We start from the raw sequence: 15,342 nt of genomic DNA on the forward strand, positions 1-15,342 counted from the left end.
CCCCCAGCATTCCCCACACTGCCCTGGAGGCAGTTGCTGTCCTGGCCTCAGTCATCTTACATGACTTTTGGCTGGTCTCAAGTTGCAAATGAACAGGGTGGCACAGCCTCTGTGTCCCCTGTGTGCCAGCTGCTTTTGCTTGGCCTGAGTTGGTGGTGGGAGTGGCACTTGGCTCTCTTCACTACTCACCCCCTCCTCCCACTGACATTGGCATTAGGGGGCTTTGGAGTTTGCTCCTTAATAATGAAACAACAGGGATGCTCCTCTCAAGGTCTTTGGCACTCATGTGGATGCCTCACTGTGGGGATGCTGTGGGCCAGGGGTGAGGGGGTAGGGTAGGTTGAGGGTGGTGGTGGTGGTATATTTTCAGTGACAGTTTTCTTATTTTAGATTTTCTTCCCCCAGGTGGTGGGGGCAGGGTAGGTGAGGACCCAGAGGATATGAGGAACAAAGGTTAGAACAAGAAGGTGACTCACAGGGCACCTGGCTGGCCTAGACAATAGGGCTTGCAACTCTTAATCTCAGAGTTGTGAGTTTGAGCCCTGCATTAGATGTGGAGCTTACTTAAAAAAAAAAAAAAAAAAAAAAAAAAAAAAAAAAAGTTGAAAAAAGAAAGTGACTCACTCTGTGGCTTTCTAGTGATGTCAGCTCATTTCCTACTACTGAGAACCACTGTGGGCATGTGGCCATCCCAGTAATGCTCAAGAAACATCACCCAGTGGAGATAACCCTTGAGTTGCTCTAGGCGAGTGAGGCTGCTCAGCACGTAGTGACCATTCTGCCGGGCAGAGAGGATCCATGGGAGAGTTTGTGGTCTCAAGCCAGGCATCCAGCCTTGGCACATCCCATGTCATAGTGACCACCAGGGGGATTATGGGGGGGGCGGTTACTGTGCCCAGAGGTTTCTTGGGTTGGTCACTAATCAAGTTAGCATACTTTTTCCCCCTGCCCATGGAGGTGGTTCACCAAGTACACGTGCCCCATGGACAACAGGCTCAACTGGAGGACAACTCCCCAGCTGGAACCAAACAAGTAAAGATGATCCTTTAAGTCCCCAGTTTAAGCCTGGGAGATGGATTCTTTTAATTCCTGGCCTTTCAACATATTTTCTCTTGTCAGAAAGGACTGCCAGGGCCACAGGAAAATAAAAGTGGGGAATTCAAGGAGTGAGGGAGGAGGGTAAGAAAGAGGGGGGTCCTGGTGAGAGGATATAAAGGTAGACAAGATTATTTTCCTCCTGCTGAGGTAAAGCTTTGGCTGGAGACATCTCCCAGCCCTGGGGGGAGAAGAAGCAACTGTCTTTATTCTCATTGCAATTAAATAAAAATTTTGACATGTTATAAGCATAGGGCAGAGAAATCCTTTCCTACCTAGATTTCCCCAGATTTTTTAAGACTTTATTTATTCATGAGAGACAGAGAGAGAGAGAGAGGCAGGCCCTAAACCACTGAGCCACCCAGGGAGCCTCTCCCAGATGTTAACCTTGTATTACATTTGCTCTTTCTCTAAGGATAAATTAGGTAGCTAAGATAAATAAGTAATAAATAAATAAATAAATAAATAAATAAATAAATAAATAAAATAAGGTAGCTAGATATGTATTATGCAAAAAAATGACTTGTAAATAATTTTATTTTGTTGTGGTAAAATGTACATATAACATAAAATTTGCCATCTTAATCGTTTTCAAGTGTACAGTTCGGCAGCATTTTGTGCATTCACATTATCAGGTGATCATCACCACCATCCCTCTCCAGAACTTTTCCATCTTCCCCAACTGAAACTAGGTCCCCATTATTTTTTTTTAAGATTTTATTTATTTATTCATGAGAATACACAGAGAGGAGAGAGAGAGAGAGAGAGAGAGGTAGAGATACAGGCAGAGGGAGAAGCAGGCTCCATGCAGGGAGCCCAACGTGGGAATCGATCCTGGGTCTCCAGGATCACGCCCCGGGCTGAAGGCAGCGCTAAGTCGCTGAGCCACCCGGGCTGCCCTAGGTCCCCATTAAACACTAACTCCCTATCACCCTCCCTCAGCTCTAGCCCCTCCATTCTGTTTTCTGTCTGTAATGAGTTTGCCAACTCGATGGGCCTCATAGAAGTGGAACTCTATGGTATTTGTCCTATTGTGACTGCTGATTTCATTTTTTAAAAAACATTTATTTCTTCATGAGAGACACACAGAGAGAGGCAGAGACACAGGCAGAGGGAGAAGCAGGCTCCCTGAGGGAATCCTGATGCAAAACTCGATCCCAGGACCCTGGGATCATGCCCTGAGCCAAAGGCAGATGCTCAACCACTGAGCTACCCAGGTACCCCATGACTGGCTGATTTCACTCAGCATAGTGTCCTCATAGTTCATATATGTTGTAGCCTGGGATAGAATTTCTTTCCTTTTTAAGACTGAATAATATTCCATATTATGGATACACCACATTTCCTCATCCATTTGTCCACTGATAGACACCTGAGTGACTTCTGTACATTTGCTATAGTGTCTAACACTGCTGCAAACACTAGTTTCAACATAGTACAAATATTTCTTCTGTACATTTGCTATAGTGTCTAACACTGCTGCAAACACTAGTTTCAACATAGTACAAATATTTCTTTAAGAGCCTGCTTTAAATTCTTGTGAATATACATCCAGAAATGGAATTGCTGGATCATATTATAATTCCATTGTTCAGTTTTTTTTTGAGGAATTTCTCTGTTCTGAGTCATTTATTTATTTATTAACATGTATTTATTTAAGCAATCTCTACACCCAACGTGGGCCTCGAACTCACCACCCTGAGATCAAGGGCCACATGCTCCACCCACTGAGCCAGCCAGGCACCCCTGTTCTGGGTCACTTAAAAGTCGATTGCAGACATGATACCCCTTTTGGTCCCTAAATAATTCATTGTGTATTTCCTTTTTTTTTTTTTTTTTTATAAATTTTATTTTATTTTATTTTTTTTAATTTATTTTTTTATTTTATGATAGTCACAGAGAGAGAGAGAGAGAGAGAGAGAGAGAGAGAGGCAGAGACACAGGCAGAGGGAGAAGCAGGCTCCATGCACCGGGAGCCGGACGTGGGATTCGATCCCGGGTCTCCAGGATCGCGCCCTGGGCCAAAGGCAGGGGCCAAACCGCTGCGCCACCCAGGGATCCCTCATTGTGTATTTCCTAAAACACAGCCTCAGCACAATGATTAAAATCAGACTTCATTTAAAAAAAAAAAAATCAGACTCATTTAACATAGATACAATTCTAAAATCTACAGCCCTTATTCAGATTTTGCCAATCACCTTATTAATGTCCTTCCTAGCAAAAGAAAATGCTAGCATATGTTGTGTTCAGTTGTTTCATGTCTTTAATCCCCTGTCATCTGGAAAGTTCCTCAGTCTTTCTTTGTGTCAAACATCATGACCTTTGCTGGGGTTCACTCACTTCCTTGTAGAGTGTCCTTCAGGGTGGTTGGTTTGATGTTTCCTCATGATTGCAGTGAGGGTGTTGGTTTTGGCAGGAATCCCATAGAAGTGATGTTGTGTCCTTCTTGGTGCGTTGTATCAGGAGGCACAAGATTTTGATTGACCTTGGTGACTTGCTAAAGATGAGATCTAGTGGGCTTCTCTCCTACATTACTCTCTTACCCTTTGTAATTAAAAAGTATCCTATAGGCCATACTTTGTATCAGATAAATACTTCTTTAGACTTCCACCCCCTTCTTTTAGCATACCCTGGTGAGTCTTGCCTGAATCAGTTACATTTTAGTTGATGGTTACCAAATGGTGGGTTTCTAATTTCATCTTTCCTTTGACACTTTTTATGGCCTTCTACTTTTAGGAGTCTATTTGTATCCGTGTGGACTCATGGATACTTACTGTCCTCAATATATGACAGTTGCTTACTCTCTCTGTTTTGATGTTCAAATTATCCCAGACTTGGCTTATGGCAGCCCCTTCAGGCTGGCTCCTGTGTCCCTTTTCCATGTCCCCATCGTCCTCTGAGCACATCTTTCTTTTTTGGTTCCAGGCTCACTGTTTGTAAATAAATGCTATTTCAGAATCATTTTAGAAATTAATTTATGAATTTAGAAAGCTTACAAAGAGAATATGGAGATTTTATGTATGCCTCACTGGATTTCCCCTAGTTTAACATCTTAGTAACTACTACATCTCTCAAAATGAAGAACCAGACACTGAGCCGTTACTATAACTAAACTCGAGGCTTTATTCAGGTTTCATGGATTATCTCACTAATGTCCTTTTTCTGTTCCACGATCCCATCCAGGGCCTTTCACTGCATTTATTGGGGCACCCCTTTCTTTTTTCTTTTCTGATTTCTACTTGAGTGTTGGATGTCAGGTGCTTCATGTCCTTAAGAAAAAAAAAAAAAGAAAACAAAAACAAAAGCCCAAGATATAACTCTATTGAAATAATTATGTACCATAAAATCCACCTTTAAAAAAAGATTTTAATTTATTTATTCATGAGAGACACAGAGAGGCAGAGACACAGGCAGAGGGAGAAGCAGGCTCCATGCAGAGAGCCTGATGCAGAACTAGATCCTGGGACTCCAGGATCACACCCTGAGTTGAAGGCAGGCGCTAAACCATTGAGCCACCCAGGGATCCCCAAATCCACCCTTTTGAAATATATAATTTTGTGGGATTTTTTTTTAGTATAATCACAGAATTGTACAACCATCCCCACTAATCTAATTCCAGAACATTCTCATCACTCCAGATAGAAACCCCATGTCATTCATTAACTGTCACTCCCCATTCCTCCTTTTCCCCAGTGCCTGATAACGATTAGTTTAGTCTCTGTCTCTATGGATTTGTCAGTTCTGGACATTTTATATGGAATTATACAACATATGGCCTTTTATGTCTGGCTTCTTTCATTCAGAATCATGTTTTCAAGCTTCATCCAAGATGTAGTGTATGTGTCAGGGCTTCCTTCCTTTTCATGGTTGAGTAACATTCCACTGTATGGACATACCACATTTTGGCCAGCCATTCATTTATTGATGGATATTGGGGTTATTTCCACCTTCTAGTTGTCATGAATAATGCTGCTATGGGCATTTATGTAAAATTTTTTGTGTCAGTGTAGATTTTCATTTCTCTTAGGTATACATACACCTTAGAGGGGAACTGATGATCATATGGGGACTCCACGTATTTTTACCCATGCATTTTCCCTGCTCCAGTCTTGAACTCAGCAATTTTGACAAAAAGGCTTCATTCTTGTCTTCAATAATAACATTTAAAAACCAGGAGCTGGGAGCTGGGTGATATCACTGCTCCTGGTGTTGTCTTTACTTCTGAGCTCTGTCAGCGGGTAGAGGTGGAAACATCCACTCACGCACACACACATACACACCCTTACCTGTACGCATTCCTGTGTCAAAACCCAGGAGTTTACACAGATATCTTCAATTCTAATCCAGCAAGACCTGGTTTACTTTGATGTTTTTTTATTTCCAGCCTCAGGGCTTCCTCCTTTGACAGCAGGGGAGGTGGGGGGGGGGCGGGTGAGAACTCTGCTCCCATGATCCTCTGCTCCCTCACTTGGTTCAATTCAAGAACAAAGAGAAAAGAATTCAGAATTGCTTCTCCAAAAAGAAAGCTTTTGCATTTAAATTAAGCATTTTCTTATGGTTCCTTTTGACTTTAGCCTGAGGGCAAAAAAGTCCAAACACCGTGTACAAAAGAATTACTTGAGTTAGTTTTATTTTTTAAAAGATTTTATTTATTTGAGAGAGAGAGTGAGTGAGTGAGTGAGAGAGAGAGAGAGATCATGAGCAGGGGGAAGGGCAGAGGGAGAAGCAGACTCCCTACTGAGCAGTGAGCCTGATGTGGGACTCGATTCCAGGACCCTGGGATCATGACCTGAGCCAAAATCTACTGTCTTAACCATGTCTAAGTGTCCAGTTCAGTGGCATCAAGCACGTCCACATTGTTGTGAAACCATCATCACAGTCCCTCTCCAGAACTTTTTCATCTTCTCCGACTGAAACTCTTGTCACTCTGTCCCCATTAAACACTAACTCCCTGCTCTCTTCCCCCAGCCCCTGGCACCCACCGTTCTACTTTCTGCCTCAATGATTGAGACTCCCCTAGGGACCTCATATAAGTGAAATCACATAGTAGCTGGCTTCTTTCACTCAATATAATGTCCTTAAGTTTCATCCATGTTGTAGCCTAGATCAGAATTTCCTTCCTTTTTTTTTTTTTTTTTTTTGAGATTTTTATTTATTCATGAGAGACACACACACAGAGAGAGAGAGAATCAGAGACACAGGCAGAGGGAGAAGCAGGCTCCATGCAGGGACCCCAGGATCATGCCATGGGCTGAAGGCAGGTGCCAAATTGCTGAGCCACCCAGGGATCCCAATTTCCCTTCCTTTTTAAGGCTGAAATTATTCTATTGTATGGAGACACCAAATTTTGTGAATCCATTCATTAGTTCATGGACATATGGATTGTTTCCACCCTTGGCTATGGTGACTAATGCAGCTATGAACAAGGGTGTGCAAATGTGTGTTCAAGACCCTGTTTTCAATTATTTTGTATTTACTGGATCATATGGTAATTCTATGTTTAACTGGTTGAGGAACAACAATTATTTCCCACAGCAGCCACACCATTTTGCTTTCCTACCAGCAGTGCTCAAGAGCTCCAACTTCTCCACATCCTCACCAAAAATTGTAATTTCTTGTCTTTTTGATACTAGCCATTCTGACAGGTGTGGGACGATACCTTGTTGGAATTCTGATTTGCATTTCCTTGATGACTAGTAACATTGAGCATCCTTTTATATACTTACTTGGCAATTTGTGTATCTTTGGAGAAATGTCAATTCATTTCCTTTGCCTGTTTTAAATCTGGGTGTTTTTTTCTTTTTTTCAATTGAGTGGTAAGCATTCTTTATATGTTCAAGATATTGATCCCTTGTCAAATATGTGATTTGCAAATATTTTCCCTAATTCATGGGCTGTCTTTTCACTCTGTTAATGGTGTTCTTTGATGCAAAACAGGTTTTCATTTTTATCAAATCCAATTTCTCCTATTGTCTCTGTTTTTGGGGTGTGTGTGTGTGTGTGTGTGTGTGTGTGTTTTAAGATTTATTTATATAGGGATCCCTGGGTGGCACAGTGGTTTAGCGCCTGCCTTTGGCCCAGGGCGTGATCCTGGAGATCCAGGATCGACTCCCACGTCAGGCTCCCGGTACATGAAGCCTGCTTCTCCCTCTCCCTCTCCCTCTGCCTATGTCTCTGACTCTCTCTTTCTCTCTCTCTCTCTCTCTCTCTCTATCATAAATTTTAAAAAAAATTAAAAAAGATTTATTTATATATTTTATTTTTAAAATTTTTATTTATTTATGATAGTCACACAGAGAGAAAAAGAGAGAGAGGCAGAGACATAGGCAGAGGGAGAGGGAGAAGCAGGCTCCATGCACTGGGAGCCTGACGTGGGATTCGATCCCGGGTCTCCAGGATTGCGCCCTGGGCCAAAGGCAGGCGCTAAACCGCTGCGCCACCCAGGGATCCCTATTTATATATTTTAGAGAGAGAGTGTGCATGTGCAAGCATGGGGAGGGGCAGAGGGAGAGGGAGAGAGAATCCTCAAGCAAACTCCCTGCTGAGCTTAGAGCCTGATGCAGAGCTTGATCCCAGGACCCTGAGATCATGACCTGAGCCAAAATCAAGAGTCAGCTGCTTAACCAGCTCAGCCACCCAGGCCTCCCTGGATTTGTTTTTAAGAGAAAAAAGAGCTCAGTGGGTCTCTTCTTAGGCATTAGGGGAAGATTAATTGATAAATTCTAAAGTTTTTCCCTGCCTCTAGGAGGTACTGAGTCAGAGATTAAAAAAGCAGGTTTTGGGGCAGTCTGGGTGGCCCAGCGGTTTAGCGCTGCCTTCAGCCCAGGGCCTGATCCTGGAGACCCAGGATTGAGTCCCATGTCGGGCTACCTGTGTGGAGCCTGCTTCTCCCTCTGCCTGTGTCTCTGCCTCTCTCTCTCTCTCTGTGTCTCTCATGAGTAAACAAATAAAATCTTAAAAAAAAAAAGTGAAGATGTTCTTGACTTACAACACAGTAAGGTCACTTATAAGCATTTATGCCTCACACATTGGTGCAAGAAATGTACTTGGACGTTTCTCAAACCCAAAGGACGTTTGAGGTGCCATGGCTTGTATTTGAGGAAACTTGGAAGCCACTTAAATATTTCCAGTGTAGCAAAATCTTTAAATCCCTGGCAGCTAGTGTCTGAAATGGAGTATTGTGTCATGGGGAAAAGGGAAGGAATAAGATCTTCATGTAACAATGAAGCTAAAACTCTGAAACTGGCCTCTGAGTGGAGAAAACAGTAACTGCTCAAGGATACCCTTGATGTAAAAGTGAATACTATGTGTTTTCTCAGGCAGGTTTATATAATCAATGGGGATAGGTCTGCATGGGTGTGTGTGCTGTTAACAGTACTTACCTCTGAAGTCTGGGGATGAGACCTGGGCTTGGTGGAGAGGTGGCTTCAGACTTGATCTGTATGGATTTTTAAAATATGCTCTTTTAATGTCTTTATCTACTAATTAATTATCTGTTGTTTAGTGGCTTTTTTTTTTTTTTTAAGATTTTATTTATTCATGAGAGACACGGAGAGAAAGAGGCAGAGACACAGGCAGAGGGAGAGGCAGGCTCCATGCAGGGAGCCCGATGTGGGACTTGAGCCGGGGACTCCAGAATCACGCCCTGGGCTGAAGGCAGATGCTCAACCGCTGAGCCACCCAGGCGTCCCTAGTGGCCTGTTTCTAGCGATTGATTTTTCTCCTCATTATGGCTTACAATTTTCTGCTTCTTTGCTTGTTTGGGGAGTTTCAGTTTAATGCGAGGCCTTGTGAATTTGACTTTGTGGGACACTGAATACTTTTTCCTTTCCTCTGCATGTTCTTGAGTTTTTGTTCTGGGAGACAATTAAGTTGCTAGAAATAGTTTGATCCTTTCCAGCCTTGCTGTTAAGTTTTCTGAGGCAGGCCCAGAATAGTCTTTATTCTGGGGCTAATTTTTTCTCCACTTCCTTATAAAGTTTTTCCACTCTGGCTGGTAAGAACACCAAGTGTTTACACCCTCTGTGAACTCTGAGGGTTGTTCCCTTTGCTCCTTTCAAGTGGTTCTGTCCCTGGTCTTGGCACAAATATATGCCCATTAGTTCTCAGACCCTCTCTGCATTGATCGAGCTCTCTGCTTCACCTCCCCCCTGCTATCTTCTTTCCAGGACTCTGCTCTGCAAACTGTAGCCTTCTTGTCCTTTCTAGAACTCTAGCTTTGACTCCTCAATGTCTGAACAGTGTTATTTTTTAAAAGATTTTATTTATTTATTCATGAGACACAGAGAGAGAGAGAGAGAGAGAGAGAGAGAGGCAGAGACACAGGCAGAGGGAGAAGCAGGCTCCATGCAGGGAGACTGACATGGGACTCGACCCCGGGTCTCCAGGATCAGGTCCTGGACTGAAGGCGGCGTTAAACCGCTGAGCCACCTGGGCTGCCCCTAAATTAACATCTTTTGATCCATTATTAGACACTATGCCTTTTGTGTATATTGTTTTATTTTTCCTACCTATGACATGGGTACTACTGTTAATCTCATTTACAGATGAGAAAGCTGAGACACAGAGAGGGTGAATGACTTTCCCAAGGTCACAAATCAGTGAGTTGTAGGAAGAAGGGACAAACATAGTCCCCCGGCTCTGGAGGCTATGTCCCTGACTCCTACCCTCCACCATCCATGTCGTTAAGAGCTACTTTTTTCTCCCTTTCCTTTGTTTACTGAGATGAAATTTACATAACATAAAATTATCCCTTTTAAAATGAACAATTCAATTGCATTTAGTACGTTCACAGTGTTGTGCAACCACCACCCTATCTAGTTCCAGAACATTTCTATCACCCCAAAGGGAATTCCATCCCCATTAGCAGCCACTCCCTATCCCTTCCTTCTCCAGCTCTTGGTAAAACCACTAATTTACTTTCTGTGTCTATGGATTTGGCTGTTTTGGACATTTCATATACATGAAGTCAATATGCTCTGTGGCCTTTGTGTCTGGCTTCTTTCCCTCAGCATGCTGTTTTTGTTTTTATTATTTTGTTTTTTGTTTAAAGATTTTATTCATTTATTCATGAGGGACACAGAGAGAGTGGCAGAGACATAGGCAGAGGGAGAAGCAGGCTCCCTGTAGGAAGCCTGATGTGGGACTCGATCCCGGGACTCCAGGGTCACGCCACTGAGCCACCCAGACATCCCATCAGCATGCTGTTTTGATGGTTCATCTACATGGTAACGTGAATCAGGGCTTCATTCCTTTTTGTGGTTGAACAATAATATTCCATTGTGTAGCTAGACTGCATTTTGCTTATTTATCCTTTTATCCACTGATGGATGCTTGGGCTATCTCTATCTCTTCACTCTTGTGAATAGTGAAAAGTTACTTTTATTTATTTATTTATTTATTTATTTATTTATTAAATATTTTATTTATTTATGATAGACATAGAGAGAGAGAGAGAGAGAGAGAGAGAGAGAGGCAGAGACACAGGCAGAGGGAGAAGTAGGCTCCATGCTGGGAGCCTGACGTGGGACTCGATCCCGGGGCTCCAGGATCACACCCTGGGCCAAAGGCAGGCGCTAAACCACTGAGCCACCCAGGGATCCCCTATTTATTTATTTTTAAGGTTTTGTTTATTTAAGTAATCTCTTATTATTTGGAGGAACTATCTTTTTGTTTAAGATTTTGTATTTATTCATTTGAAAGAGAGCACAAGCAAGAGAGAGGGTCAGAGGGAGAAGCAGAACTCCCTGCTGAGCAGAGAGCCCATGTGGGGTTCAATCTCAGGACCCCAGGATCATGACCTGAGGTGAGGGCAGATGTTTAACCGACTAAGCCCCCAAAGGGCTCCCAGGAGCTACTTTTAAATGTAGGAAAGGATGAAAAAGAAAGAGAGGATCCCAGCTAGCAGCTAGTCCAAACCTACATTTATAGTTGAAGAAAATGGGCACTTAGGTCTATATTTGTTCTTGGTCCCTGCTTGAGCTGCTCAGTTGTTCAGTCAGTATTCATAAGCACCTACTGTGTGCACGTCCTGTGCTGTGGCAAGGACCCCTCAGGAGGCTGAGGTATGAAAGCTAAGGAGAGAGTCCACTGACAGGAAAGTAAGGATAAAAGTGTTCTGTGCAGTGAGAACAGTCAGTGCAAAGACCCTGCGGCAGGAATGAGTGTAGTGTGTGGGAAGCCATGTGAGAAGGCTGGAGGAAAGTGAGTAAAGTCAGGGAGGGGGCAGGGAAGGGAGAGGAGGGCAAGAAAGTTGGCAGCATCTTGCTCCCACAGGGCCTCATGGACCATGGTGGGGAGTTAGGATTTTTATTCTGAGTGTGGCAGGAGGCACCACAGAGTGGGAACAGGGGAAGGGTGTGATGTGACTTTAGATTTGGCCTAGGGAGGCGGGAGGTTGGGGCAGTGTGGGGTGCCAAAATCAATTTGCTGAGCAAAATTGGGGTATCCCATAAATCCCATGGAACTCTCTAGTATCCACCAGGGTCACATTTTCAAATCGCTGAGTGAGACCTGGGAAAACTATGGGACAGCCCTACTGGTAATTATTATTTGGAGTATTCACTTTACTATGACGAATTCTCAAGCAGAAGATGGTTTGTCCATGCATGTGTGTGGCCTTGAGAAACAATCACTGGCTGCGTGGCAGGCTCCAAGTGGTGAGTGTTGATGAACTAGTGGGAATGGAAACAGGAATCACAGATGTGAAGCCTTCCCAGGCTTTCACCGGCGAGCCGCACGCCCGCTTTGTCTCCAAATCCCCACACCCTTTAAAGCATGTTCTCCTCAATCCCATTGCACCATCCGGGGAGTTAAGGCTTAGGTGAAAAGGGAACATGAAGAGTAAAAATACTAATGACTGAAATAATTGTAAGAGAAACTAAATTGTTGACAAAGTTTGTCTTAAGTATGTTTTCAATGTTTTGAAATTGCTTTCACAGAAAGGGTCACCCCCTTGCCTCCCAGGGTGCCTGCCCCAGCACTGGTCTGCAGCCCACATGTGCACCAGTGTTTGGGGGGGCAGTTCTGCCCTCCGCCCTCGTCTGTCTGGCCATGGGATTTCTTGAGGGGGGATCCTTCTGATCCCGCACATCATTGGGCTTGGTGACAGGGATGGGTCCCAGTTCTCTATTGGTGTTTGAGAGTCCCCAAACACACACATCATGTCCCACCTACCCTCCAGGTGTCCTTGTCTCCAGGTGACCCTGATGCACCGTCTTTGGGGAGCGATTTGGAATTATCTGTCTGTAAGGAGAGACCTGCCTTTCCAGGTGTTGGATACTCTCCAGCAACTGTGGTCAAATAGCATGGAGGGGCCCCTGGATGACTTAGTCGGTTGAATGTCTGCCTTTGGCTCAGGTCATGATCTCAGGGTCCTGGGATCAAGTTCCGCATCGGGCTCCCTGCTCAGCTCAGACCCTGCTTCTCCCTCTCTCTCTGTTCCTCCCCCATCTTGTGCACTCTCTCTCTCAAATAAATAAAATCTTAAAACAACAACAACAACAACAACAACAACAAAAAAGACCATGGAGTCAGGACAGCATGGATAGCAAGGTAAAGGCAACCAGTTAAAGAAATCCTGAAGCTACCTCAGGAGATGCAAGAACTCACCTGCAGTGAATTAATTCAGTGAGGCCACATGCATGCCTGGGACCCATCCATAGAACCCCAGGACATCCACCCGTGGTAGCCTTTTCAAACCAGTGCATGAGATCGGAGAATGATAAGAGACCATCTTGCCAATAATCATTTTTTCAGAGTATTAATTTTACTATGAAAAAACTCAGTATTTTATATTAAGCCAATACCTTCATCCCCAAACATCTCTCCCTGCCCCTGGGTGCCAGGGCTGGCAGGATCACTGTTCCTCCAGCAAATTTGGTCCTGAGTCTACTGTGCATTGTGCCTTGGGCCATCTGGGGAAGGGAGCCTGGTCTGGGACTCTACCTCCATGGAGTTAACAGGTGGACACTTGATAGACCACACTGAGAATCCAAGGGGGACACCTGAATGAGTCAGTGGTTGAGCATCTGCCTTTGGCTCAGGTCGTGATCCTGGGGTCCTGGGATTGAGTCCCACATCCAGCTCCCCGCAGGGAGCCTGCTTCTCCCTTTACCTATGTCTCTTCCTCTCTGTGTCTCTCATGAATGAATAAATAAAATCTCATGAATGAATAAATAAAAAAAATAAGATTTTATTTATTTATTCATGAGAGACATAGAGAAAGAGAGAAGCAGAGACATAGGCAGAGGGAGAAGCAGGTTCCATACTGGGAGCCTGATATGGGCCTCAATCCTGAGACTCCAGGGTCATACCCTGGGCCGAAGGCAGGCTCTAAACCCCTGAGCCACCCAGGGATCCCCTAAATAAAATCTTATAAATCAACCAATCAATCAATCTTAATAGGTGTAATGAAGGGGAAAGTATAATAACAACAGCAAAAACAGTAGTTGTAATGGTAGCCAACATTATTTGAGCATTTGTTAGTGCCAAGCATAGCTTGGACTCTGTGTGAATTTGTTCCTTTAATCCTTATAACTACCTTATGAATTAAGTACTTTTTTATCCCAATTTTATGGATGAGGAAGTTGAGGCTCTGAGAGGTTAAGTAGTAACTTACCCAAGGTCACACAGGGTTCAAACTGGGCTGCCTAGCTCCAAAGGCCGTGGCATTATACTGATGCCCCTAGAGATGCAGAAAGAGTTTGAGATGGGTGGGTGGGAAGGGGGAGGAGGGAGGAGCTTTGGGGTAGAACAGCACATGAACCTGACCTTCCACTCTGCACACTGAGTCAGGAGCTCCACCTGTTTTCTGAGGTTGGGTCAGCTTATCCCCTGGGAACGCATTAACCCTGCAGCCCTTGCCTGATGCCACAACACTCCCTCTCCCCTCCTTTCCAGGAGCTAGAGAAGCTTGGGCTTGGTGACAGCGTGGACCTGCACGTGTATGAGATTCCAGTTGAGTACAAGACGGTCCAGAGGCTCATCCCTGCCCTGTGGGAGAAGCACAGCCCACAGGTGAGTGGGGCGAAGGCAGGTGCTTCCTCATCAGGACCTGCAGGTGGGCACCCCACACATGGATGATTTGTGTGGCTTTGTTCCTGCTTCCATTACATAGCCGATGCCATGGCCTTGTCCCCCAAAGAGCCACAGTTTCCTGGGTTACCTGTGGATTTGAGGGAGGAGAGCAAACATCTGGAACCTCACAGAGACTGGCTCTGTCGCACTGGAGTTCTGTATCAGTCATGACCTGTTTAGTTATATGTGACAGAACACATATAACTTAACTCAGCTTAACTCAGCTTAAGCACAAACATCAGTATGCTCCAGGTATAGCTTGATCCAGGCACTCACCCAGTGTTATCAGCATTCTCACTTGACCATTCAGCTTTGCTTTGCACTTCACTTTTGCTTTGTCAAAGACAGATGGCTGCTGATTTATACCTTCCCATCCCAGCCCCTCCGCAGAAAGAAAACCACTCTCCTTTTGATAATTTCCCAGGGTCCGTGGCTGATTTTCATTGGCCCACTTGGGTCCCATGCTAGTCCTTGAACCAAGCACTATGGCTGGGGGTTGGAGGAAGGAAGGAAAGCTCTGATTTGTGAGGCCTGGGTCACATGCCAACTCTGGAGGCCAGGGGTGGCATCACCTCTCTCAAACCTCCTGAAAGAAGATGGGGACTCTTGGGGTTCCACAAAGGGAAACTGAATATGGGAGGGAACTGGCTATTACCAAATGCAGCGGAATGGAGGCCAAACAGGAGCCACACTGTCCCACCACAGACACACGTGACCCAGCCAAGACTCTGGGCAGAGAGAGCTCCAGGGGGTCGGAGGTGAAGTTACCTGGGCTGCCGTCTCTGATAGGTGATATACTGGTCATCTAGGGGGGCCCCACCTAGCTTCCCACACTAGCCTGCCCTTGCGGATTTTCCAGGACCAACCAGTGGGGACTTCCTTCCTAATGAGCCCTCCGTGGTGTCTCAAGTGGAATCTGTCCCTTTGTAGAGGGGGACCTGGAGACTTAGTGAGATGTGACTAACGTTCTGTCAATGGGTTTTTTTTTTTTTTTTCTGCTTTGCTTGTGGAGTCCTGCCTTTTTTCCAGGTAAACAAACAAAATTACCTGAAAGCATGAACATGTTTGTAAAAATTTTCATACCATAGAGAATCACCCCTGCTTGGTTAACTGGCACCATGATTACTGTTGTTGCTCACACATGTGTCTGCATACACGCATGTGCATCTG

At 44.6% G+C, this 15,342-nt stretch overlaps 1 protein-coding gene across 5 annotated transcripts in view; it reads left to right on the forward strand.

The window, feature by feature from the left end:
* PGPEP1 (pyroglutamyl-peptidase I) overlaps positions 1-15,342 on the forward strand; it is a 29,115-nt gene that overhangs the window by 7,039 nt on the left and 6,734 nt on the right. For 3 of the 5 annotated variants that reach the window (XM_041761890.1, XM_041761889.1, XM_041761891.1), the window contains one exon: positions 13,996-14,112. Coding sequence is in view for 2 of the 5 variants with exons in the window: in XM_041761889.1 (XP_041617823.1) it covers positions 13,996-14,112 (117 nt within the window). In the remaining 3 variants the exon portion in view is untranslated. Of the gene's footprint in view, positions 1-13,995; positions 14,156-15,184; positions 15,202-15,342 lie in introns of all 5 variants that reach the window. The other 2 variants (XM_041761892.1, XM_041761888.1) reach the window with 2 other exon arrangements.

Source organism: Vulpes lagopus, chromosome 7 (genome assembly GCF_018345385.1).
Source record: "Vulpes lagopus strain Blue_001 chromosome 7, ASM1834538v1, whole genome shotgun sequence".
NCBI lineage: Eukaryota > Metazoa > Chordata > Mammalia > Carnivora > Canidae > Vulpes > Vulpes lagopus.